General features: G+C 45.5%; 1 protein-coding gene across 8 annotated transcripts in view; it reads left to right on the top strand.

Moving 5' to 3' along the window:
• LOC117765886 (BAH and coiled-coil domain-containing protein 1) overlaps nt 1-23,591 on the top strand; it is a 69,376-nt gene extending 45,785 nt beyond the window's left edge. For 3 of the 8 annotated variants that reach the window (XM_034592455.1, XM_034592458.1, XM_034592457.1), the window contains 23 exons: nt 228-342; nt 439-638; nt 817-978; nt 2,649-2,950; nt 3,307-3,652; nt 4,565-5,503; nt 6,804-6,973; nt 7,076-7,212; nt 7,339-7,452; nt 10,269-10,383; nt 10,699-10,933; nt 11,050-11,235; nt 13,208-13,381; nt 13,508-13,791; nt 15,211-15,337; nt 15,438-15,552; nt 16,316-16,391; nt 18,515-18,623; nt 18,742-18,858; nt 18,964-19,125; nt 19,594-20,843; nt 21,009-21,245; nt 21,380-23,560. In XM_034592455.1, coding sequence (XP_034448346.1) covers nt 228-342; nt 439-638; nt 817-978; nt 2,649-2,950; nt 3,307-3,652; nt 4,565-5,503; nt 6,804-6,973; nt 7,076-7,212; nt 7,339-7,452; nt 10,269-10,383; nt 10,699-10,933; nt 11,050-11,235; nt 13,208-13,381; nt 13,508-13,791; nt 15,211-15,337; nt 15,438-15,552; nt 16,316-16,391; nt 18,515-18,623; nt 18,742-18,858; nt 18,964-19,125; nt 19,594-20,843; nt 21,009-21,245; nt 21,380-21,589 — 5,882 coding nt within the window. In that variant the 3' untranslated portion in view covers nt 21,590-23,560. Of the gene's footprint in view, nt 1-227; nt 343-438; nt 639-816; nt 979-2,648; nt 2,951-3,306; nt 3,653-4,564; nt 5,504-6,803; nt 6,974-7,075; nt 7,213-7,338; nt 7,453-10,268; nt 10,384-10,698; nt 10,934-11,049; nt 11,236-13,207; nt 13,382-13,507; nt 13,792-15,210; nt 15,338-15,437; nt 15,553-16,315; nt 16,392-18,514; nt 18,624-18,741; nt 18,859-18,963; nt 19,126-19,593; nt 20,844-21,008; nt 21,246-21,379 lie in introns of all 8 variants that reach the window. The other 5 variants (XM_034592451.1, XM_034592452.1, XM_034592454.1 and 2 more) reach the window with 5 other exon arrangements.
• The last annotated feature ends 324 nt before the right edge of the window (nt 23,592-23,915 follow it).

The following is a 23,915-nucleotide window of genomic DNA, read 5'->3' as shown; positions in this document are numbered from 1 at the left end:
AAAATGTCAGGAATGATACGAGCATTAGGCCAGAAAATACAGAGAAAAGGTGGCTTTAGAAAAGCAGAATAAAATATCTGTTGGGTGGGACAAACTAATGAGCACATTCTCTCAAGTCTCTTGGGAATCACAACAGTGTTTTGAAAATGGTGTGAGACTTGGGAATAGATCTTCACCAAGAGACACAGCAGTGAAAGCTAATGGTTAAGTTAATATTTGTCTCACAGGACTGCCCCGCTCCATGTATCCTTCAGATCCCACCACAGAGGAGGAGAGGAAGAGGATGAGTGGGGAACAAATAGGTCTAACTTGTTTGGACAGAGACAGAGATCCATACATCAGGTGAACGACTGAACCCACTCCTTCATACACAACAAAAATCTTCAGTACCCGGGTTTTCATTTTTATTTCTTTATCTTTGTCTCTTCCTGATGTCAGGGATAACAAGGAAAGGGTGGAGTTTGCACGGATCCATCCCTCTAACAGCTGTCACGGTGACCTCACCTCTCATCTCATGGTCCCAGGCGGGACTTCCCTCCAGTCTGGCCAATTAGGAGATCCTGCTGCACATTCTGCTCACCATCATTGGATGCCAAGAACTGGGAGTCCATCACTCTGGATGACTGGTCACTCTTATGGTAAGAGGTTTTTGATATTTTTGGTCTTTATTAATAATATCTAAAACAATAATTTCCACTTAAGCATCTTTCATTGGATCACTGATTATCAACAGTCATAGAATGTTAGTAGCTGTTTTTTTTTTTTAACGAGGAATATGACGGGTACATCATCTAAACTGACATCCTTTCCATAAAGCAGGTATAGGACATACAGCCCTCCACCAGAATCTGCCCCCAGGTTTCTCTGCAGCAATGCCAGGCCCTCTGCAGCCGGTGTTGCCTCTGCCTCAGGATCCCTCTGCCCAGCTGGTCGTCCTACCCACTGAGCCCCCTGCCCATCCTACAACCCATCACCTGGGTACGTCATACCCCTTGTCTCTCCTGTAAAGCCAAGTGTATTTTTCATTTCACTTAAAACAAATGAGTCAGGCAAGTGCACACAAGTGATGCATCTGTAGCCTCACACACTGTGTTACCTGCGTTTTCAAAATTCACCCACTCGTAATGGTGTAAAAGAGGTATATGTAATTAATGGGAAACACAGTAGACCCAGGTAGGCTTTATTCTGTTTTACCGTGTTAAGAGCAGAGCTGCATGTGTGTGATGATGTGAATCATCATGTGTTCATTTTACTGGTTTTAACAGTTATTGGTTGATGATAAGCAGCAGCTTTCTGTGAGGAGAGAAAATTTAAAATGTACATTGCATGTTCAGAGGCTTCATTCCTCCTCCAGCTGCCTCCCCCCACTTCATATTCGCCCATTCAATAAGCGTGAAATCCCCCAAAAATCCCTCAAAAAATGGACTTCCCTAACCGTTGTTTTATGCCTATGGCTCCACTGAGGCAGTGTGTGAGTGTGTGTGTGTGTGTAACTGGCACACACACTCTCAAACACACACTACTGTTCCAAAATGTCCTGCTCACCATCTGCTTGGCCCAACAGGAATTGTGCTCTCAACGGGTCAGAGTGCACCCGGCGCACACAAACACACACAAAGGCTCCACACAAACACTCACACACACCTGTATACACTGAGTACCGCACAAGCAGGAAAAGGAAGTGTGAGAGTACAGGAAAGACTGCTTCTCAAAAGTCCTTGTAGACACGTATTCGGTGAACAGGCTGCAAAATTTAATTAGCCCACAATCTTCAGCGTTATGTTTCCTTCTGCACTCCACAGGAGTTTCAGCTGAGAGAGGACGTGCATCAAGCTTTCCCACAGGAAACATTTGTGTGTCCAACTTTATGTCACTGAACAAGGATTTTTGCAATGTCTCAGCAAAAAGGGTGGAAGAGTGAGTCAAATTGGACATAACGGTTTATGGGAAAAAGTCCATTAAATACAGAGAATAGAAAAATGCCAGTTTTGCTTGTATTACTGTGTGGGCCTATTAATACCCAAGTGGGACCTCTGTCACAGCAGCAGCATCTTTAAGTTGTACTAGTCCTCAAAGCCACATATTGAGAAACATTGTCCAATCACAGACATGGGAACTGCACTTCCTGCTGAGCTCTTTCGCTGACCCCCTTCTGTGGTTTGGCCGGGCAGGTGGGATTTTTCGTCGAACAGGCTCAACGGAATGCTCCGGCGAGACAAACCCGCTTAGCCACCCCAGTATTTTGACCCCTAATCAGTCTATAACCATCATCTGTTCGCATTTCATCATTGTCATGACTTTTTCACTGCATTCCAGCAAATTCTCTAGGCAGTTCTTAACAGACAGCTTTCCGTTGTTCAGAGCAGGAGAGAGTGTGGGATTAGTGTTGCCTGGGGAGATGTTGTTCCAGGAAGTCGGAAATCTCGGCTTTTTTTCTTTTTTAAAGATTTGTCGTTGTAATAAAATGTGAATTCAATGATTTTTAAATGATCCATAATGGTTTCAGCGTTTGGAAATGTTGTGTGGGAGGTAGATAATGGGACATATGGATGGAAAAACTGTTGTATTGGTGTTGATGTGTATGAAAAGTGTTGTGTTTTTGTTCTAAGGTAGCCTCTGTCACATTCCTCCTCCTTTTTTCTCATTAGATGTGATGGAGCAGCAAGGGCTGTGGCCCCCTGTGTACGGCGCCCGGGGCCCACCCTCCCACATGCAACACCCTGCTGTGTACTCCCGATCCCAGTTTCTACGGCAACAGGAGCTGTACGCTCTCCAGCAGCATCAACAACTCCAACATCAGCATCAACATCAGCACCAGAGCCACCCGACACAGCAGCTGCAGCTGCAGCCTCAACCTCAGCAGCAGCAGCAGCAGCAACAGCAGCAGCCACAGCAGCATAGAGCTACACATGGCATGGACATGCAACATCAAGCCACTCACAATACACAGGTGACTTCACAGTCAAAATCTTCAAGAAACATAATAAGAGTTCAATCAACATAAGCTGCCATAGATCCATCTATACAAAATAGGACAAGTCTCAAATAGAGCAAGTAATGAGTCAGCTTATATTCTCACATGACCATTTAGTCTATTTTTAATTCCTCTAATGTTTTTCTGGGATGTGCTGATTTCACCAGGGAATTTAGGCTGTGGAGCAAGTAGCTATTTATGTCAACGACTAGATTGCGAGGAAGTGATAATGTTATTGCTATTATACAAAATCAGTTGCTTAAGATTGACTGGTTTGTTGGACCCTTCAGCTGATGTATAAAATGAAAATGATTTTATTTTTAATGCCACAGATGCAGAAGAGGCCAAATGAGCCCTCGGTTGAGCTGGAGGAACTCATTTCGGAACCCAGAACGTCCAAACCTGCCAAGCCCTACTCTTACAACCCGCCTCAGAGGAACGCCTCTCCCCCTGGGGCCTGTGCTGCTCACCTGTCCCCTTGCTGCCAGTCCCCCTCCCTGCGAGCGCATCCCAAAAGCACTCCTTCGACACCCTGCCCTGCTCTCAGCCCCGCCGCAGCGGCCCCTCACTCGCCCGCCATCAGCCCTGCCCCACCACAGATGCCCAAGGGGGGCGACTCTCAGGACAAGAGAGTGGAGGCTCAGCCCCCACAGGTTTATCCAGAGTCTTTGGAGCCTGGTGAGTATTCAAAAAAAGCACCAATATGCATTCAAGACTATACAAATCTGCCTTATCATTTTCCAGCATGGTTTAAGCATGAGCAACACGGATAACATCAGATGAAAGCCTGCATGCTGTATGTAATCAGATTAAGATGCAGTCAGTTACAAACGTTCAACTGAATAAGTCTGACACAGCAACCGAATAATGATAGTGAACTCTGTGATATAGCAGCACCTTGTACATGATACCCAAAGTAAATGGAATAGCCACTTTTAACAATCTGTATTTCCTGCTGGTGTTGTTGTATTGTGTGCGGGTGACTCTGCTGGCAAGCCGCTGATTGACCGAACAGCTCTAAGCTGCAGAAAATGACTGCCAGATGAGCTGGGGCTTTCCAGTACTGTTACCTCAGTAATGACTGAGAAACACCTCAATAGCAGCCCTCGCCTCTCCTCCACCCCCACGGGCACCTCACTCTCTTCATCATCATTAATGTCGAGCTAACGGCCGGCGCACGCCAGAGGAATTGTGTCAGGCGCTCGGATAAACCAAAGGCCTGGCCCAGTTAAAAAAAAACTACTTTAAACTCACAAAAGGTTGCATGTGGTCCTCTCCCCATCCCACTGCTGGGAGATCAAGGCAGCGTGCCACTTCATTTCCTTTTCCTGTTTTTTCACCCCTCGTGACCTCAAAGGTAGCAAGGGAGTTAAGTTCACAGTGGGCCTGAAGAGCAAGTCTTTTAGTTCTGTTCATCACCTCCGCATGTAACAATCTCTTCAAGAAAAATGGTGCTGTCTGTAATGAATCAGATGAACTGTTAGATGGTGAAAATAACTGTTATATTAATTATATTATACTTTTGTGGCAGGTTTCATCAGAATCCTCTCACCAACATTAATGATTCTCTATTTTTCTTTCTCTTTATAGACCTGCCTCCAGGTTACACCTACCCTGCTATTGCCATGGGCTATAGGAGCGGACCTTCCCCTCAGGATGTTCGACTGGCTGAGCCAGCCGACCTGGAAGCAGTCCAAGTGGAGCCTGCTGAGCATGCTCCTGAGTCTCTCTCCAGCCTGGGAGAGGAGCTAGACTGCCAAGCAGTGGTCAGGCCTCTTTCAGAGCCAATCCCTGTCGATGAAGTGGAGCAGGAAGAGGAGGGAACGGTGGTTGATAGAGTTCTGGAGCAAAGGGAGGAGGCGGAGGTAGCAGCCAACTATGTGCCTGGAAAGGAGGAGGTGGAGGAGCAGAGACCTGCTGAGGAGGAGGTGCTGGTTTGCCCCCCTGCTGAGAGCCCAGTGTGCGAGGCTGCTTCCTGTCCAGTCCCCCTGTCAACAGAGGAGTCTGAAAGGCCAGAGGCTGTCATCACCTTGGAAGAGGAAGACGATGATGGGGCGGTGGGTGAGGGGGCCCAGGTGGAGCCGGCTCAAAAGGTCATCATGCCTGGAGAGCAGGAGCCAGAGCTGCCCACCATCATTGAGCTTGACCCAGCTTCCCCTGCAGCCGCTGAGCCACAGTCCCCGGCCCCTGACGGGGCAAAGGACAGTGAGCAGCAGCGCGAGAACGAGATGACCACTGATGACGCCTCGGTGGAATTTGTGTGTCTTTCCCCAGCCTCAGCTTCCTCTCCGAGCCCATGCCAGGCAACTGTCGCTGTGCCCCAAAAACCTCTTGTGCCGTGTTACTGGAGTCTGGAGCTGTTGATTGCTGCTGCATTCTGCACAGACGTTCCTCCATTTCCCTTGTATCCCTTCAGCACCCCATCAGTTGCTCCATCGCATCCCAACCCCTACCAGGGTATGGAGCTTCTGAGTGAGCTGGCAGATCTGGAGCTGCAACAGCGGAGGCGCACCTGTGGGAAAAGCCATGGTGAGGGACAGTGGGTCCTCCATTACTTAAACACATTACGATGCACACAGGAACACACACTTATCAGCAGAATGCATTTCTTTCTCAGAGTTTACACTCCTCTTCCTTTGCATCCTCTGTGACAAAGTCCCACTCCCCCCCCAGGCCTAGCCTCGGTTGCTCTGCGTTCCCTCCCAGTTTCTCCTCTCTTCCTGCTGGTCTAAAGAGCCTCTGGTGGATTCTAACATGTCCCCAGAGAAGCTGTCTGCATGCCTGCTTGCCGTTCCTCTTCTTTGGTGTGTTAAAGGCACTTTTATTTCCTAAAAGGCTGTTCTAACGATGCAGAGGCCTCAGGAGAGGGAGAAGAAGCAGGAGGACAGGGCTGAACGGCAAGCGAGGAGTGTACACCTCCCCGTTCTCATTCCCTCTCTCTCCCTTCCAGCTTTCCTTAGGGAGCTGTTCTCTCTGTCTCTCCATCATGCCGCTGCTTGATCCACACGTGCGCACAAGCACACGCACATGCACGCCCAAACACACATAAAACACACACGCAACCGCAAATACGCACTTAAACAAAAAGGGGGAAAAAAAGGAAACACACCGGTAGGCATTCTACTCTCCCAAACATGTTACTGAAAGTTAGTGTATAATCACAAAAGCAGTCGATGTTTTCAGCACCCTGGGGCATTGCCTGGCTAATTAGACCCCATTGTTTTAAAGTGCCTTTAAAAGCTTCCTTGTTTTCAAAGCGCAATGTGTTTTTGTTTTTTTATTCATGCAAAAGGATGTTTTGTGTTTACCACAGCATCCTAATGCATTTAACTGCTCCCAATAGAGGCTTCTTTAAAAATAAAAAAAGGTATCATCAACTGATTCCAGAGTCTGTGATGTTGTCTCTGTGATGCAATACTGTCGGCAGCTCGGAGAAGTGGAACATGCCGCAGCAGTAGTCTTTACCAAAACAAGTACTAAGTAAGGAGAATCAGTATTTTTGTTAAATTCATGTAAAGACATAAGACGGTGTCACATTTCTCCAGCTCCACGATAATGCAGTAACCCATGCTGCCAGGATATACATAATTTCCCTCAATGTCTCTCCCTCACAATTTATTCACAATATAACACGGTAACTGCTGAAATCAGGAACTACATATGCATGATTTGACATTTAATGTGCACACGTAGCACTAGCATGCACAAACACCCCCTCACATTTCTTGCCATGTGTGTCTTTTGACAAATTTAAGGAGTTTTTAGTTCAGCTGTATCTAAATCGAGCGTAAATGTGAACTAAGTCCATGTTTTGTTCCCCCCTCTACAGAAGATGAGTTGCTGATGTTTGACCTCCAGAGCCTTGCCACCCTGGCCACAGCCCGTGCACTGGAGATGGGCACCCAGGAAGACAGCGCTGCGGGTTCAGGGCGACACTTCCCCGCCCGCAAGATCCTCAACTTGCGTCGGAAGTGCAGCTGGACGCCTCGCAACGAACCAGTAAGTCTGCAGCTATGGCGTTCCACTGTTAAAATAAAGCAATCAATCTTTTGAAATGTTGTTTTTAATGCTAAAAATAACTACTACCGATGTGTACTTCAGGTTTGCCCAGCCAAAGGTAGCATGGAAACAATGGATGGTCCTGAGCTTGCAATGCGTGTGAAGTTGGCTGAGCTACAGCGTCGCTACAAAGAGAAGCAAAAGGAGCTGGCCAAACTTCAGAGGAAGCACGATCACCAGTGAGTGTGACCCTATCCCCCTCTACCTCAAGCTTATTTCCACCCATCCCGATAAAAGTGTGTCAATATATTATGTATCTCAGGAGTTCCTCTCTCTGTCCTCTACATCTTTGCATGTGCAAGCAGGAAGGAGGAAACCCCTCGCAGCCCAGCACGACGAGGACCGGGGCGGCCGAGGAAGCGGAAACCCACCCTCACCTCAGGTCCAGTGTCCTCATCGGAGGGCCAAAGAAAAGTCAAGTGAGTGTCGGTCGGTCGGCCCATCTCTGCTGGCTGGATGCTACCTGATAAGCCCCTCTGTGCCACTGGCATACAGGGACGGCCTCTCACTGGCATAAACAGGAAATAGGAGAATACAGCTGAACCACTTAAGGAAGTCCACTTCTGATTAATTCAACGCTGATGTTTATTGGTGCATGATTGCTGTCAGTTGCGTGTGTGTGGGAGTCAAGAATATTTGGTGTATGTGTGATTTGTAAACGATACATACCCATGACTCTGATTAGGTTTCAACACGGCAAACTGTAAACCACAGTGGCCTTACTTCGGTGCATGTCGAGCTTAGCTGGGCAGTGTTCGAAGGTGGGAGGGGTGGCTGGCTGGCTGGAGGGAGATGACAGGCAGAGGATGTAATTAGAGTACTGTGAATTCTCCTGTAATCTGTCCCAGCAGCAGGAATGTGACACACCACTGCCATTACGGCCCCACGGGGTCACCCGGAGTCCAAAGGATAATGTGACAATCCGACAGTCCAGGCACTCGAGCTGACATTTCGAGCTTTCATACATCATGTGTGTGTGAAAGAAAAAAAACAAAATAAAGCAGTTAGTGGAACACGGTGAGAAGAACAGGAGAAGAAGAATAGGGGACATATAAAAAAGAAGATTGAGGGATATGCAAGAAACAAGAACCCTGCTTTATTTCAAAATATGCTGGTGACATTTTTAAAAGTTCAAGTGTCAGCTTTAGTCAAAACAGGGGTATCAGCCCTGTTTGTGTGTGGCACGGCAACTGATAAACCAAACAGGCCTCGGGGATAAAGGTTTGCTGTCAGGCTTCAATTAGCCTTGTCGTCAGGGTTTGGAACGGCTTAGAGCACTAAATGTCACCTCGCAGCATTCTCGCTCCCTCCATCTTCTCCTCCCTCTCTCCGCTTCTCACTGTGGTTTCTGGGCAACGGTCCATAGTGTTCCCAGCTGCCCCTCTGCAATGTCACCTCCACTCTCCTTCCGCCCGTGCACCCCTGCCCCCTTGCCAGGCCAGCACTGATCGGAGTGGGGACGCTGATGCTGGGTGACAATGACACTCAAACGAAAGGGTAACGGGCCAGGGCCCTGCAGCGGAGTGCGGTGGAGGGGCCCACGCGGTGGTGGTGGGGTGTTGTACAGTAAACTGCAGTGTGACTCTCTATTGTGTTAAAAATTGGAGCCACAGCTCAGGCACTTTACTTTTCAAGGGATCCAGGCTGTTCTCCCCTTAGTGTCTGCGGATGCGTGTGTGTGTGACGCTGCAGAGAATGACATGACACTTCTGAGCAAGGAACAGGCAAGCAGACTGGGGACTGATTAGCCCCATGTTGCTTTACATGGCAGGGTTATGTAAAAACGTGTACTGCACCTGCCACTCATGCCACTACAAGACGCTGATGCTTGGGTGCTATGATGGAGGGCAGTGGGTCAGTGGGTAAGAGCCCGGCCAATCTCTTTCTTTCGCTTATTTAGCTGGAACCACAGGGAGTGCGTGTGGCAGTGTTGGAGCCAGCGATGTATTCGTGCCTCCCTGCCTGTGCATTCTATGCATCTGTACAATTTGGTATGGATGCAGCTGTGTGCTTATGAGCATTTATCCCGGCATTGTTTGTTTTTCGCGCGTGCCTCTGTTATGCCTATGGGTAGAGCACTTGGGTCCTTTGTGGTGCTACTTTGATTGGGGAGGGGTGGGGGGGCTGCAGAGAACTTCTGCTTGCCAGCAAACCCTGCTAATCAATTCTGTTTAATTAGTCACTGTACGCTCAGCCCCACCAACCCCCCACAGTGGGGTGGGACTCTGTCACATTGTGTTTGTCAGCAGCGCGAGGCAAGCCGTGGCGGGATCTGCCTCACAGGGACAACTCACACTCCACTGCCGCCTGTGTCGCTCTCCTGTCAGTCAATGGGCAGACAGTCCGACTCCCAGACAATCACCTTCATTCTCCTCACGTTCTGTTACAGACGTGCACTGACACACACACACACACACACACACACACACACACACACACACACACTCTCCGATTATCAGATTCACACACGATCAAGGCCAACGGGTTGTGTTTCTGCGCTGAATGCGACAGGGAAGCATGCACATATTTGATCCCTCCTCAATGTGCAGTCACAGAAATATATGCAAACAAAGACATGAACATGAACATGAAATTTCTGGATATACTTTATTTATCTTTGTCACATTTAAAACAATGCTTACTCTGTAAAAATACGGAGGCTGCGCGCTCACCAGGAGAGGGGAAGTTAATCTTTTGTTTGAGCATGGCCAGGCTCATGTCGGTGTGGTCTGTGGGCACGCTTCCAGGGGGAAATTCAAGGGGTATTTGGAGTGGCTGGCCTGTGATGCTGCTCAGCGTAGGGGAAAGAGTGTGCCACAGTGATGTGAAAATGCAACTGGAGAGCCACGAATTTTTCGCTGAGAACAATGGAGCTGCAAACAAATGCTATGCCCTCCAACCGTTCAGTGTATCTTTCAAAGCTATGCGGCGCTTCACAGGCCGCAAGGACACTCCCTAGATGTGGCGTTAAGGCTCATTATGCCACACTGCCCTCAAACAATCCCAGGGTCCTTGTTAGATCCCAATTTTTCAAGTGTGTGGCTCAGACACTGGGCTCTCCTTTGTTTCCCCCTTTTTGTCATTCTGTTCATCAGACAGAGAAAGGAGAGTTATCAGATCCCACAGAGAGGTGACTCAACTCTGTTTTCCCCTGTGATGTTCTACCCCCTCTTTTTTCTTTCAAACCACCACCATTTTTCTCTAATGAATGCATCTCCCTTGTTTTGACTGGCAGGTCCATGGGGGCGGGGCTTGCGCTGTCGCCTGAGGACCTTGGAGCGGGCGGAGACAGCCAGAGAAGGAAGAAGAGGCTGTCCAGTCGAGGCTTTGAGCGACTTAGCAGCTCACAGGTTAGAGTCCCCTTGTCCTCCTCCCTCTCGTCCTCTGTGCAACCTGAAATGAAAGAAGGCAGTCTTTGTTTCTTTGTGTTTGATATACTCTTTTGTTGCACACGATTTCTAATTAGGTGCTACCCCCAGGAGTCAAATCCTCTGCTCTCCATATTAATATCTCTATTTCATTGAGGCTTCTGCTGTTCCTTTTTCCTTTTCTGTGTGGGAGCAAATGAGAGTCCTCTCCCTCTGACGTCCTGATGCTTTTGCAGCTGCTGTGACCGGGAGAGTAACAGGCCGTCTCTGGCTCTCTCATCTCTCTCTCTGTTGCAGCAGATAAAAGCGCAGGGCTGCAGAAAAAGCAGTCTTCACAGCGTGCTCAGCTCCAAGCTGGCCAGTGATGTGGCTCAGCTCAAACAGAGAGCCCAGGGTAAAAAGAACCTCTCAGGGACTGGCTCCAGGGACAAGGAGGTTTCGCCCTGCAACTCTAACCCCAAGCACGGACACAGAAGCCAGGGTACAAGCAAGGTGGAATCCCGGCGAGAGTCAGGGGGACAAAGTGACACAGGTAGAAATAGAGATTGTGCACCCACGCTGCTTTGTTCAGTTATTGAATTCTTAATGTCCCACCAATATTCCTTAACTCACATTTGAACTGTGATTTGTTTTCGCAAACTTTCTCAGCAGCCAGTGTGGACAGCAGCCCCCAGGAGAGCTGGACTGGGCAGGTGCGACATGGACGTAAAAAGGGATCGACCACCCTTACACAGGGTTCCTCCTCCTCCAGATCGAGGATTGTCCGTGGCCAGAGACAGGACGCCATGGCAGAGGGAGAGAGCTCCCCTGCAGAGAGTGACTCCTCTGATCAAGGTGAGGCAGTGAATACAGAGACTTGCGTGTACAGTGACAGGTAATGAAACTGGCCACCCATCGCTCAGTGGTAAACAACGTCCTCAAAGCAACAAAGACCTGGGCATGTTTTTTGGCCTTGACCCCTACTGTATGCAGTATTAATGTTTTCTGTATTATTGTAGATTTCTGGCTTCTCTCCTTTACTACTACTTAAGCAGCCATTAATTCCTCTGTGGAGATCACGTGATCATGTTTTCAGCACCCCGACACCATCGTCAGCTCTGATCACCACAAACTCTCTTGACATCTTCGCTCGTGTCCTCTGTGTGTGTCACCGCTTTTTCACAGAGAGATATTTGTTTGCTTTTTGGGTTCTTTTCCTTTTTGCATCTGTTGCGTGTTAGAACGTCATCAACCCCCCCACTTGCTCGGAGTGAATTCAGTGGGGGATCCCCTGCTGTGTTCTCACATCAAAGTCTCCTGAATTTATATGGACTATTAACTAGGGGGCCAGGCAGAGAAAGTCTGCAGAAAACTGCAAAGGCTCATACTTGAACATTTGCGTTCACACAAAATATGGAGGAACTGCAGAGTTCAGTGCATGTCTGAAAGCATCAATAGACCGATGAATCAGGTCAACTGGGGACTTCCTATTCTCTATTCTATGAAAGTGTTGCATGAATGACTGAAAAGCCACCTATGAAGGTTGGCACTCAGTAGAGCTCATACCTCCTCCAAGGCCCAACACTCCCCTTAATGCACCAAATTTCACACACTCATAGATATCAGTCCCCTAAATATGCCAGATTTTTTTTTCAGTAGGATCCATAAATTATTCCCTGGGAAAACAGCCTATACTTCCATTCAATGTAATGTTAATCTGTTCAGTTGTTTCTGTTTAAAGGTTCAGTGTGTAGAATTTAGTGACATCTAGTGGTGAAGTTGCATGTTGCCGCTGAATACCCCTCACCTCACCCTTCCAAAGCTGAAAGAGAACCTGTGGAAGCCTTCAGTTGTCATAAAACTCAAAAGGTCCATGGTGGCCTCTGTAGACAGGACCTGCTCCCGATCTAAATTTAAAGTATTTAAATCTATATTGAACAAATTGTTGTTCAATATAGATAATTACACACATGAAAACATCACAAGGATTAATTTTTGTATTAATTTAAATTTCTGCCAGTAGATCCCTATCACCTAAATCTTACACACTGAACCTTTAATCTTGCGTATAGACAAACGTACAAATCAACCAACAGACAAACCAAACCTCCTTGGCCTGGGTGATGATCACAGAGCCTGAAGCACATACAACTTGTCTCAAGTTAGAAAATAAAGCTACAGCACTTATGTAATTAACCAGAGTATCGCTGACACATTGAATCAGGTGTCCTGCAATGCCACTCTATGTCCAGCATGCTATTGTTAATTTGTAAATCACCTTTAAAAGCAATGAGAGGTGAGTGAAAAGGTGTTGATGAATGTCTTGTAACAGAGACGGGTGTGCATGGACATTTGACACCTCAGCGAACGGCCTCGTTGGCTGATCTGGGTTAGATGTGCAGCCACAGCTGTGGACACTTGCCTGTGAGAGGCTCTGACAGCCCTGGAGACTAGCTGACTGCGCCAAAGAGCTGCTTGAGAAAGTGCAGTGACACACACACACCCACACACCCACACCCACCCACACCCACACGCACACATGCACACACACTCACTCGCTCGCTCCTACACTCCCCAGCACACTATAGCATGTGGGTTCACACCAGGAAATACCACGGAGGCAAAGCACTTCATAGATCATTTCAATGAACAGTTAAACTATTTACTTATATGCTAATGAAGTGCCTGTGGAATGATGGAGAGGAAGTTAAAGAACTTCACTGGTGGGTAATGACTTCAAGAGCTGGATCTGATAAGCCAAGTGGGTTCATAAAAAACCCACCTAATAGTAGCATCTCTGTGCTGTATTGTTTTCTGTCTCCATTAGATGATGACGAAGAGGAAGGCAGTTATGATACTGATGAAGGTCAAGACTACAGAGCCCATCCCCCCAGAGACGTCACTTCTAGCTCCTCCATGACAGGCCCGAGTCCCTCGTCCATTGTAAAGCTGGAGGCCAATCAGAAAGCCAGGAACAAAAAGCAGAGACAGGAGCTTTATGGTAAGGCCGTACTTTGAAACTGATTTATGAGTCAACAAAACTGCCCCTCACATTTATGGGGAGCATCTGTTTTGTGTTTCTCCTCCTGGCTTGGTCTGAGTCTGTTTCTCTAATTGAACTGCACAGCCTCCCAGTGTCTGTCTGGAGCGGAGGGAGTGGTCAAAGTAAGGGAGAAGCCCCCCTGTAGGATGGGCCTGGCCCCTGCAGTCAAAAGCCGCCGTGAAGATCACCGGCTTGAAGGCGTCAGAAGGCCGAGTGGATCTCGGTCTAAGGAGCCTCGGTGGGGCGGCCTGGGGACCAGAGGCAAACGCTACAGGAGGAGCATGGGACTGGCCACCTTCCCGACCACCAGTGAGAGGCTAAAGAGGGCGACTCGCAAGAGCACCATCTTGAGAGGGGCCATCAATAAGGTTAGCAAAAAACATTTGATAGACATTTTGATATACAGAATGAGAGCAGCTGAATAAATGTACGATGCATACGTTTTGATGATGATGTCATTATGAAATGCCATTACAGGATTATTTATAAATTAGCATTTCCTGATGGGTTTATATACAGCACACACTCAGGGTATGCGTTGCCCATGCTCTATTTTATCTGAACTGTACAATGTCTGGAAAATCCCATGTGGACATTGCGGCATAGTTGCCCTTTCAAAAATGCAGCACAGAACCAGAGACGGTCCATGTGAGATGTGTTCGCACATACAGGATACATACTCGTTGTCTGCTCGTCTCAGCCAAGGTGTGAATACAGCCATTCATCAGTAAGAATTCACATTACATAGACGTTGTACTCGGGGCGCGGGCAAAGTGAAATCTGTTTGAAAGTCTCGTTCACCTGATTTAGTCATTTGCGTTCACACAAACAGCTCCTACATGTAATACCTAGAAAAGTCCGGGGTTGCATTTGAGAGGGGTTGCATTTGAGAAACTAGCTTTTGTCTCACACATTGCACAGCCTCTACCTGGTTAGCAAACTGCTTCTCAACTCCTCTGCAACGGAATAGTAGATGGAGAGAGGAGCGGGCTTCTCGTTTACGGGGTAATACTGGCGACTGTCTTCTACGGAAAGTAGCTGACATTCGTCCAGGAAGTCATTAGCTTGTCTCTGGGGTGCTTTTCTGACAAAAAGTTACTAAGGGGGTGTGAAAAGCTGGTAAATCAGCCACAAATTCGCCAAGTTGGCAAAGTTAATGCCCCCTGATAACGTAATAGAAACTGTGTGTGCTATTCAGTTTCAATAGCAACAGCCAATGGGGAAACTCCCAACACTTGGCCGCCTGTAACTGACCAATGGCCTCATCAGCAACTCAATGCTTTCTGTCAGTTATGGACATTCATGGCTGTGGGCTGTGTTTGGTTCTGCCTTCACTTAGGAACCAGGCACATAGAAACTGCCAAACTGAATCCAAACGTATGAAAATGTGACCTGTCATACATTCTTTGAACAAATCTGGCGATAGCTCTCCGTCACCCTGACGAATTTGACTGTAGAACTATTAATAGTGATTTGCACATTGCACACAGCCCAACCTATGGGAGGAGAGGCTGGGAGAGGAGCTGTGGGAAAGAGGTGGGAGTGGGGGTCTCACACCTTCTACTGTGACAGAGTGAAAAACATTTTGGATTAAAATGGCTACAGATAGGACATGATACAGACGCTGCGAAGTCCCCTGTGGATAGTTGCTACTTTGAGTTGCACGCTAAACAGTTTCTTCTATCTTTCATCACACTTTCTATCTTAACTTTTTTTTTTTTTTTTTTTTTTTATCCATCCGCACATCCATCTCTTCTTCTGTCCGTTCCGTCTGTTCCATTCTGCAGCCAAAGGGACGAGCGGTGAGTCGGCTTCTGGAGAGCTTTGCGGCAGATGAGGGCTTTCAGATGGATGGCAGCAGCTTCTCAGAAGAGGAGGAAGACCGCAGCTGTTCATTCAACAAAAGCCCTGAATGTAAGACAATACACTGCATTTCTTGCAATAGTGTTCCCAGCAGCAGATAATGTCGGTGATTTTGAAATATTAATCGAGATGTTTGCTTTTCTTCATGCAGTTCCTAACTGTGTCCTGACCAAAGAGCTCTTAACCGATGGACTGAAGGTGCTGATCTCCAAGGAGGATGAGCTTCTCTACGCTGCCAGGATCCACTCTCTGGAGCTCCCAGACATGTATGCACATTAGCAATGGTTTAACTAGATGGTTTTCACATGTTCATGTAGATAATTAAAACGTTATTTAAGATTATAGCTGTTTTCAGACATGAACTTGTGTCCGGAAAATTGGATCAGGACATTTTCCAGACTTTTCACGTATGAGTAATGCAGCAGGAGATTGTGTGGGTCAGATGCTTTCACAAAAAATGTCCTCTCTATTCTCACATTGGCTCATGCTGACAGTTTCTGGACATTTTACCAGGAGACTGGCAGGAAAAGTTCTAGGAAGTGCTCATTTGGGTTCTCACATTCTGCCGCCCCGGATAATTTCAGGAAAATGTCCAGACTTCAGTTCACCTCTGAAAGCAGCTCTAGATTACTTCCCTCTTTCAAATTACAGTGAAAAGTTTGTACCTTTGTCAGTGTTCTTCTGCTACAATGACGTGAACCAACTAATGCAAATACATCCATCTAGACTTCAACAAATCATAAGAACTCATGCAAACTAGATTTATTAGTCGTTACAATCAAGAAATGAGAGGACTAGAAGTTTTCTATATTATCCACATTTTTAGCCTCTGTCTTCCTTACATAACAAACCCCACATTTTCTCATACATAGCTCTGGTTATCAATACACCTCCTCTGGCTCAATCAGCGAAGGGATGCTCTAACAAAAGCAGAGTGGGAGTAACCTATGACATGGGATCAGGCAAATATAAAACAAGCATCTGGAAATAACCTCATCTCTTATTTTCTTATCTGTGCTTTTTCTTTAGCTTCAGCATTGTTATCGATGGTGAAAGAGGAAACCGCCCAAGAATCTATTCGCTGGAGCAACTGCTACAGGAAGCTGTGAGTTCACCCCGCTGCACTAAAACACTCTTTGTTACAGAGAAAGCTAACGCTTGTTTGGTCTTCTCGGTCGCTCAACACTTCTATTTCTCTTGAGCATCCTTCTCACCCCTTTTTGCATTCCTCCGTTTCCTTCCAGCCTTTCTGCGGCTCTGTCATTTCCTTTGCTTTCTCTCTCTCAACTTCCTTTGACTCTCTCTCAGGATCACTGAGGCCATCCAAATCTCTTTAAGTTTATGTGTGTGAGTGTCTGTAAATGTCTTTGGGTGGAATAATCCCACAAACACCTGGATTCATTCAGGTTTTGGAGTTTCAATGGGAGATGGTGTGAACTTTACATCCCTACTGGCCAAAGTAACAGAGTCATTTAAAGGCTGAAAAAAAAATCATTTAAAGGCTCCGATCATACACACACACACAAATATGTATATATATATATATATATATAACAACAACGATGCACTCCTTTTTGTGCGCCATAGCACGTTTTTTCCTTTGGATGAGATCATTTGTATTTGTAATCCCCTTTCAGTTTCTTATTAAGATACAATTACAGTCATCCATATAATGAGACATAATTATACATCGTAGAAACCACAGCACATTCTTGGCTGGTATTCATTCACATTGAATTAACCTGCACTTCCTGGTGTGCTTTGCATCCGGAAAGGAGAGTTCATGTTTACTGCAGCAGTTTTTTTGACTGAGTCTCTGTGGACTATGGTCTCCGAACACAGAGCTGTCATTACCCACATCTTGTCTAACTATGGAAGTGTCTCGTTGTGTTTGCTCACGATGCATTGTCCGGACATGAGGACCCTGGAAGAGTAGAGCAGAGTTTAACTGGCATGACTGGACTTACAAATGAGAGCAAGATAACAGTGTCTTGTGATCACATGAATAGTAATTTCTGCAACTGTACACATACCTGTATTTTAGAACCAGCTGAATTGTCTGTTATTATGGTTAAGTGCAGCATGTATTGACCTGAGCCACTTGCTAATTTTTGAAGGGTTATAACTAGCATATATTTTCACTGGAAGTCCTGAGCACTTAATAGCCATACCCATAACGTTTTTTTAATTAAAGCAGAATGAAATACTCAGGACATAATGTACGCAAATTTAAATGGCAATATTTTTTAGATAAATACTTTGTCCCTGGCGCATTAGATTCAGATACAATTCCTATTACTTTTATTTTGATCTTTCAAACAAAATCATAAAAGAAGTCCAATATCTTATTATTGTTTTAATCTCTCTATCGGCTAAGACTTATCATAACATTTAACTGTCCCCAAGATCAATATTCATCAGGTTAGTGTTGTCCTGCAATTAAAGATACTCCCCTTCACAAATTCTAGCCTTGCATCCTTTTACTATTTGAACGCTTATCTACGTCTATTTCCATCGATGTACACTTGCTCATATTATCTCACTTTCTCTCCTGGAAGTTCTACACCATTCAAGCAATTCTAGTCTTATCTAAACACTCATCCGATAGCAGCTGGCTCTAATTATGCCATACTTCTTGTCTTTAAATTAGCTCAAAAGCCATTTATATGACACCAATACCCCTATTTTCACTGAACTCCCTTTTTCCAAGCCCATGTGTCCCTCCCACCCTCTACCGCCACATCCACACCTCATCAGTCAAAGGGTCCCTTGCCATGGCAACAGTAAATGAAAGCAACCTGAAAGAGCCCCCACTGAGTGGCGGATGCTGGGGCTGCCTGCATTGTTGGAGGGAAGATCTGGCAACCTGCAATCACAAGCCCTCTATTCAGGCCCTCTTTAGTATTACTCAGCAAGTCAGGATTTACTGCATCATGGCTTCCGTTCTTTTCAGCCCTGACTGGCACATTGGCATGAGATAAGTGCCGCTTGGAAACGTGGCACAGTGGCTGCCCATGCACAATGCTCCATTGCTCTCACTGTGTGTGTGTGTGTGTGTGTGTGTGTGTGTGTGTGTGTGTGTGTGTGTGTGTGTGTGTGTGTGTGTGTGTGTGTGTGTGTGTGTGTGTGTGTGTGTGTGTGTGTTTATGTGTATGTGTATGTGTCTGTCTGTGTGTGCTTGTGTGCAGCATGTAATGAATCTTAATCATGTTTTGGTCTGGCTTTCAGGTCCTGGATATACGTCCAGAGTCGGATGCTCTGCTCAGCGAGGGAACCAGGGTGTGTGCTTACTGGAGTGAACGCTCACGCTGCTTATATCCTGGCAATGTCCGCAGAGGTGAGACATCAGATTTTTCCATCTCTGTTTTTCTTCAACTTAATATCTTACTGCATATACTGTACAGTACATACCATTGTTTCCTACACATGATAAAGTGCAAATTTGTTCCTTACAGTTGGTTCATCTGATGAGGGGAAACAAGGAGGGGTGATGGTAGAGTTTGATGATGGAGACCGAGGGAAGATTTCCCTCCCAAACATCCGCCTCCTGCCTCCAGGATACCAGATTCACTGTGGGTGTTTCCTCTCTTTGTGTCTGGGAACTTGTCCTTTTATGTTGCAATGTATTGTCCACCTGTAACTAAGTGCTAATAATATTCTACCCCCTTCTCCTCTAGGTGGGGAGTCATCTCCTGCCCTGCTGGTACCCAGCGGGACAACAACCAAGAGGTGCTCCAGTCTGGAGCAGGCCCCCATCAGTGACAGACACTCTGACAGATTCAACACTATCAATACTCTAACAAGTAGTCAAACACTAAATGTTCACAAAAGAAGACCAGGTAAGAATGAGCACCAGTTATTTTATTATAAAATTCAAATTACATTGAGTGATACATTTTAACAAATGTTTTATAGCTGCACATCATATGGAAATATTACTTCTTTAATATTCTATTTAATCTTATGTTTTATCTTTTAAAAACATGGGCTTGTAGAAAGATGCTGTATTTTCTTAGTTTTTGAATGGTTGTGCTTATTCACACTCAGACAGGTGTTAATTCCAAGTAGCTTATTTGGCATTTTAGTTGTTTCTTTGGACATATTCATGATATTAAGAAGTATTTATAATCTTGTGTCTTTATCATGCACATAAATTGGGATGGCGTGAAAAGAGTAAAGCCAATATATCGCTGTCACAGTGTCAACATGAACTATATATATATCTATAATAAAGAAGCAGTAGGACATATTGTGGGGCCAGTGTATTGGACTGTTCGGCTAAACATATTATGTTTTCTTCATTTAAGGGAGACCAAAGGGTTCTGGGAAAAAACAAAAGCAACAGCAGCAACAAGCTGAGAGTGCCAATAAAAATCCTTCACCTTTCCTGGGCTGGCCCTTATTAGCCAACACCAGAAAGAGGACGTCCGACAATCTCTTTCAACTCAATGGGGCACCCAGGAAGGTCTTGAGAGGGAAGGAGGATGACCGGTTTACCTTGCCTCAAACCCAACCACTGGCTTCCATCCCATCCAAGGGCCTTTTTAGCAGCAGCTCCTTTGAGGTGGACTCATTTAGCAGTATTGCAAATGGCTACTCCTCCTTCTGTACTCAGTCTTCAGGGCAAGGTCCAGATTTATCTCTGGGCCCCAGAAGTGGACTATATGGCCACAAGCGCAGACAAGATGAGTCGCCAAGGGGTAGGAAGTCTGGACAAGAGTTCCTTGTCAAATTAGATCATGAAGGAGTGACCTCCCCCAAGACAAAGAACGGCAAGGCTCTACTATTGCGAGGTGGATCTTCCAGTGTGAGTAGTATGCCCACGACAGAGGCCTACTCGCATCCAGTCCTTCTGGTTAAAGACAACAAAAAGGGTGGTGCCTCCAGGGTCGAACTTCTCCTGAAAGGAACCACACACCAAAGAAAGCCCTCCCCTTCTCTGCGTCTGGGGGACTATGGCGATTTGGGTTTCAGCTCCCACCGAGACTGTCACAGTTCCTACTCTGATCTGGATGATGATGATGAAGAAGAAGAAGAGGAGGAGAGGAGGAGGAGGGCTGCACTGGCTGCAGCCTCAGGAGGACTAAGGACACCTGGTCGTTTCCTCTCTCGTCTCTCTGTCTCCTCCTCCTCTTCTGGTTCGTCTAGCTCCTCCTCTTCAGGCTCTCTCTCCAGTTCCAGCCTCTGTTCGTCAGACAATGATTCATCCTACAGCTCAGAGGATGAGGAAAGTTCTACTCTAATGCTGCAGAGTTGTCTGTCTTCCCACCGGCGGCTCCTGCAACCGTCTGAACCCACTACGTCTTCAAGGTCACATCAGCAATCCTTTGTGGCCAAAGCTGTTGCTGTTTCCAATACCAAAGGTGGCACGACAGACCAGATGTCCAACAGCAAGTCTTTGAAGAGGAAAGAATGCAACAGCTCCAACCCTAAACCTAAGGAGTTCATGAAGAAACCTCGGATGCATCCTGATGACAACTCATTTATTCCTAGGCCCAAAATGTCTGCATTCCTAGCAGGCCGACAAATGTGGAAATGGTCAGGAAACCCTACACAGGTGAATAGCATATCCTTGGTTCTACTGCATACCAATGTAGGAAAGATTTGTCCTTCTTTGCTTTGAAAATAACATTTCCGTTAATGTATTAGAAGTCAAGAAATAGCAATAATAATCATACATTTTCATTATCAAACATCGGCTAAAGTGTCTGATTTTCCACAGAGGCGAGGTCTTAAGGGCAAGGCCAGGAAACTTTTCTATAAGGCCATTGTACGAGGCAGAGACACAGTGAAGGTGGGAGACTGTGCCGTGTTCCTCTCAGCTGGACGCCCTAATCTCCCATACATTGGTCGAATTGAGAACTTCTGGGAATCCTGGACCTCCAGCATGGTGGTGAAAGTCAAATGGTTCTACCACCCGGAAGAGACAAAGCTAGGCAAAAGGCATCGAGATGGCAAAGTAAGTCATCATGGATGTTTACACTTTTATAGATGTGGTACTGTGGTATTTGTAGCTAATGGAATGGGACTCAAATTACTTTCTTTCTTTGTTGGTCATAATGTTGAAACTAAACTTGTCTTTTCATAACCCAGCACGCCCTGTACCAGTCATGTCATGAGGATGAGAACGACGTCCAGACAATCTCTCATAAGTGCCAGGTGGTGAGCAGGGAGGAGTATGAATGTCTGACTCGCATTCAGAAGCCGAACAGTACCTCCCCAGACCTCTACTACCTGGCTGGGACATATGACCCCACGGCTGGTCAGTTGGTCACTGCTGAAGGGGTTTCCATCCTGTGTTGAGCCTCCATGAGGACACTACTGAAGGACTCCTCTGACTTTACCGATATGACAGTTCAGCACTGGAAGACGCAAAATTGTTCCCTGGGTATGCCTCGATGTCCCATGGACTAAATGTCAACACCAATGCATGGCTGTCTGAGGTTACACACTGGAGTCTATTGGCATCTATCTTTGTTAGAAGTGAAGGGGATGTCCATAACTGGTTGATCCTTTCAAGAGGAATAGTAGAAAAGTCTGGGTCTTCCTGGGCATCGCAAAATTCAATAAGTGGCGTTTCAATCGTCGAACTAATCTCTTTTTAATAGATCCCATGTGATTGACAGCTTCATAACTGGTTTTAGGACTTATGCTTCCAGCTCCTATCATATGTCACCAAAGGAGAGCTGAGATCGCAATGGACTGTGCAAAATACCACGAGGCTGAAGAGTCTCAGCGGACCAATTCTTTAAAGGTAGCCTTACCTGAGGGAATGGAAACGAAAGTGAGGCACGGGGCTCTCCCCAGACCTCTTCATTCCAGGGAAGTTGAAAACATGTAAAGGATGTAAAGTTGATGTCTGTAAATATTTTTGAAAATTTTCCCAATCAAGCCATACACTTCAGTACCTCTCGCCTGTCTTAACTGTTCAGGTGTACATTGTACAGTTCAGTTATTGTATTGTTGTCTGTTGTCTATATGTACATAAAAGCTATTTTATATAGGAGTTTATTGTATATATATGAGATGTATCTTTCCATGTTTGCGATTGATTTATTTTTATATGGGTGTGAAATACATTACCTTGTTTTTCCTTTGCTTTGGGAAGTCAAGATTGGAGATGTTAGTGTTGCACTGCATATGCCCTGCTGAGACAGAGACAGACAGAGCACAGACAAAGACAGAAGGAGTTAGTCTACAACAGGACGAGACACACTTTCTGAGAGAGAGGGGTCATCCTGTTTTAAAATAGGTCAAGTGGCTTTTTGGTATACGTGTTCTGTAACTTTGCATTTTTGTTATCCTATTAAAAAAAAACAAATGAGAGAAAAAAACAAGAGAAAAATTATTTATGTACCTCTCAGTTGGTCATCGTCACGAGGCAGATCCCAATGGACTGCAATCACGGGTCAAAAATGGTTTAAGAGTAATGATATGTGTGAACCCTTATGACACAATATCTGTGTGTGATGAGTGTCCTGGCATCACTATAATAATGTCCACTCAAATCAATTTAGAACAAGACTGGGTCTTTAAATGAAAATGTGTTAAATCATTTGCATTGCTCTCATGGATGCATTGGTTCAGCCCATTATTACTTACAAAATACCAAAGTGTCTTTAATACCTTTATTTTCTTTATTTAAATTTAACATATGTCAAGCACCTGTACTGAACTCAAATCAGAAATCACTGGTAACTTAGAATACTTGCATATACTTGCATATATATTGGCTTTGCATTGTGACAATGGTTTCTTGCACATGTACCTGCAGTTTTGTTTAGTACAAAACATTGCAGCTAAAGGCCGCCTGGGAGTGTGACTATGAAGGTCAAGGTACTGACAAAGTAAGATGTTGAGTGCTGACAACAATGTTGGAATTAGTATATTTTAGTTTCATCAGCCATCTTTGTCTATTTTGTACAGTACACGCACATACTCAAATGCTAACTGTGAAGGACAATCAGATTCACAAAGCAATGGACACAGAGTAGGTTCACTCAATCTGAAAAAATTCCTTAAGTTTATTTAATTTGTGCCAAGTACATTTTGTCTGTTGTTTCTTTATTTGTTTTGTTTATGCAATCTTAAGTATTCTTTGTTCACAAAGTTTGTTTGTTTTTTGTTGGCCAACGTTTTATTTATTGTCATTTTTGCTGTTTGTTCATGCCAAGAGCGCTTTATGAGAATGTGACATTGTTTTTATTGGTGTGATGTCGCATTTGCATTTCTTAAATAAAACTGGTCTTGTAGAGGCCATGTAGTGAAAAGAAATAAAGCAACACTGGATTCTTCTCATCCACAATCCTCTGTGATTTAATTCCATTATTTTTGGCTGTGTCCCCTTCATCTGACTCCATCTGCCATTTCCCACCAACACATATATGTTACACTCAGCATTTTTCACCTATTTTAAAAACTTGATTTTTATCAGTTTGCACAATTTTGCTCCACATAAAAACAAAAATAACAAAATCTTCAAAGCAGTAAAAAATGTCCTACCTTCACCAATGTGTGTGAATGTGTGTGTGATATGAACGTGGTTGCGTTGACATTAGAAAGCCACTCCTCACTGTAAGTGACAGAAACAAACAGGGTGAGATATTACAGAGAGACCACCTCAGAGTGG

The sequence above is a fragment of the Hippoglossus hippoglossus genome, chromosome 8, assembly GCF_009819705.1.
Source record: "Hippoglossus hippoglossus isolate fHipHip1 chromosome 8, fHipHip1.pri, whole genome shotgun sequence".
In the NCBI taxonomy this organism is placed as follows: domain Eukaryota; kingdom Metazoa; phylum Chordata; class Actinopteri; order Pleuronectiformes; family Pleuronectidae; genus Hippoglossus; species Hippoglossus hippoglossus.
This window is presented reverse-complemented; position numbering and strand designations above follow the sequence as displayed.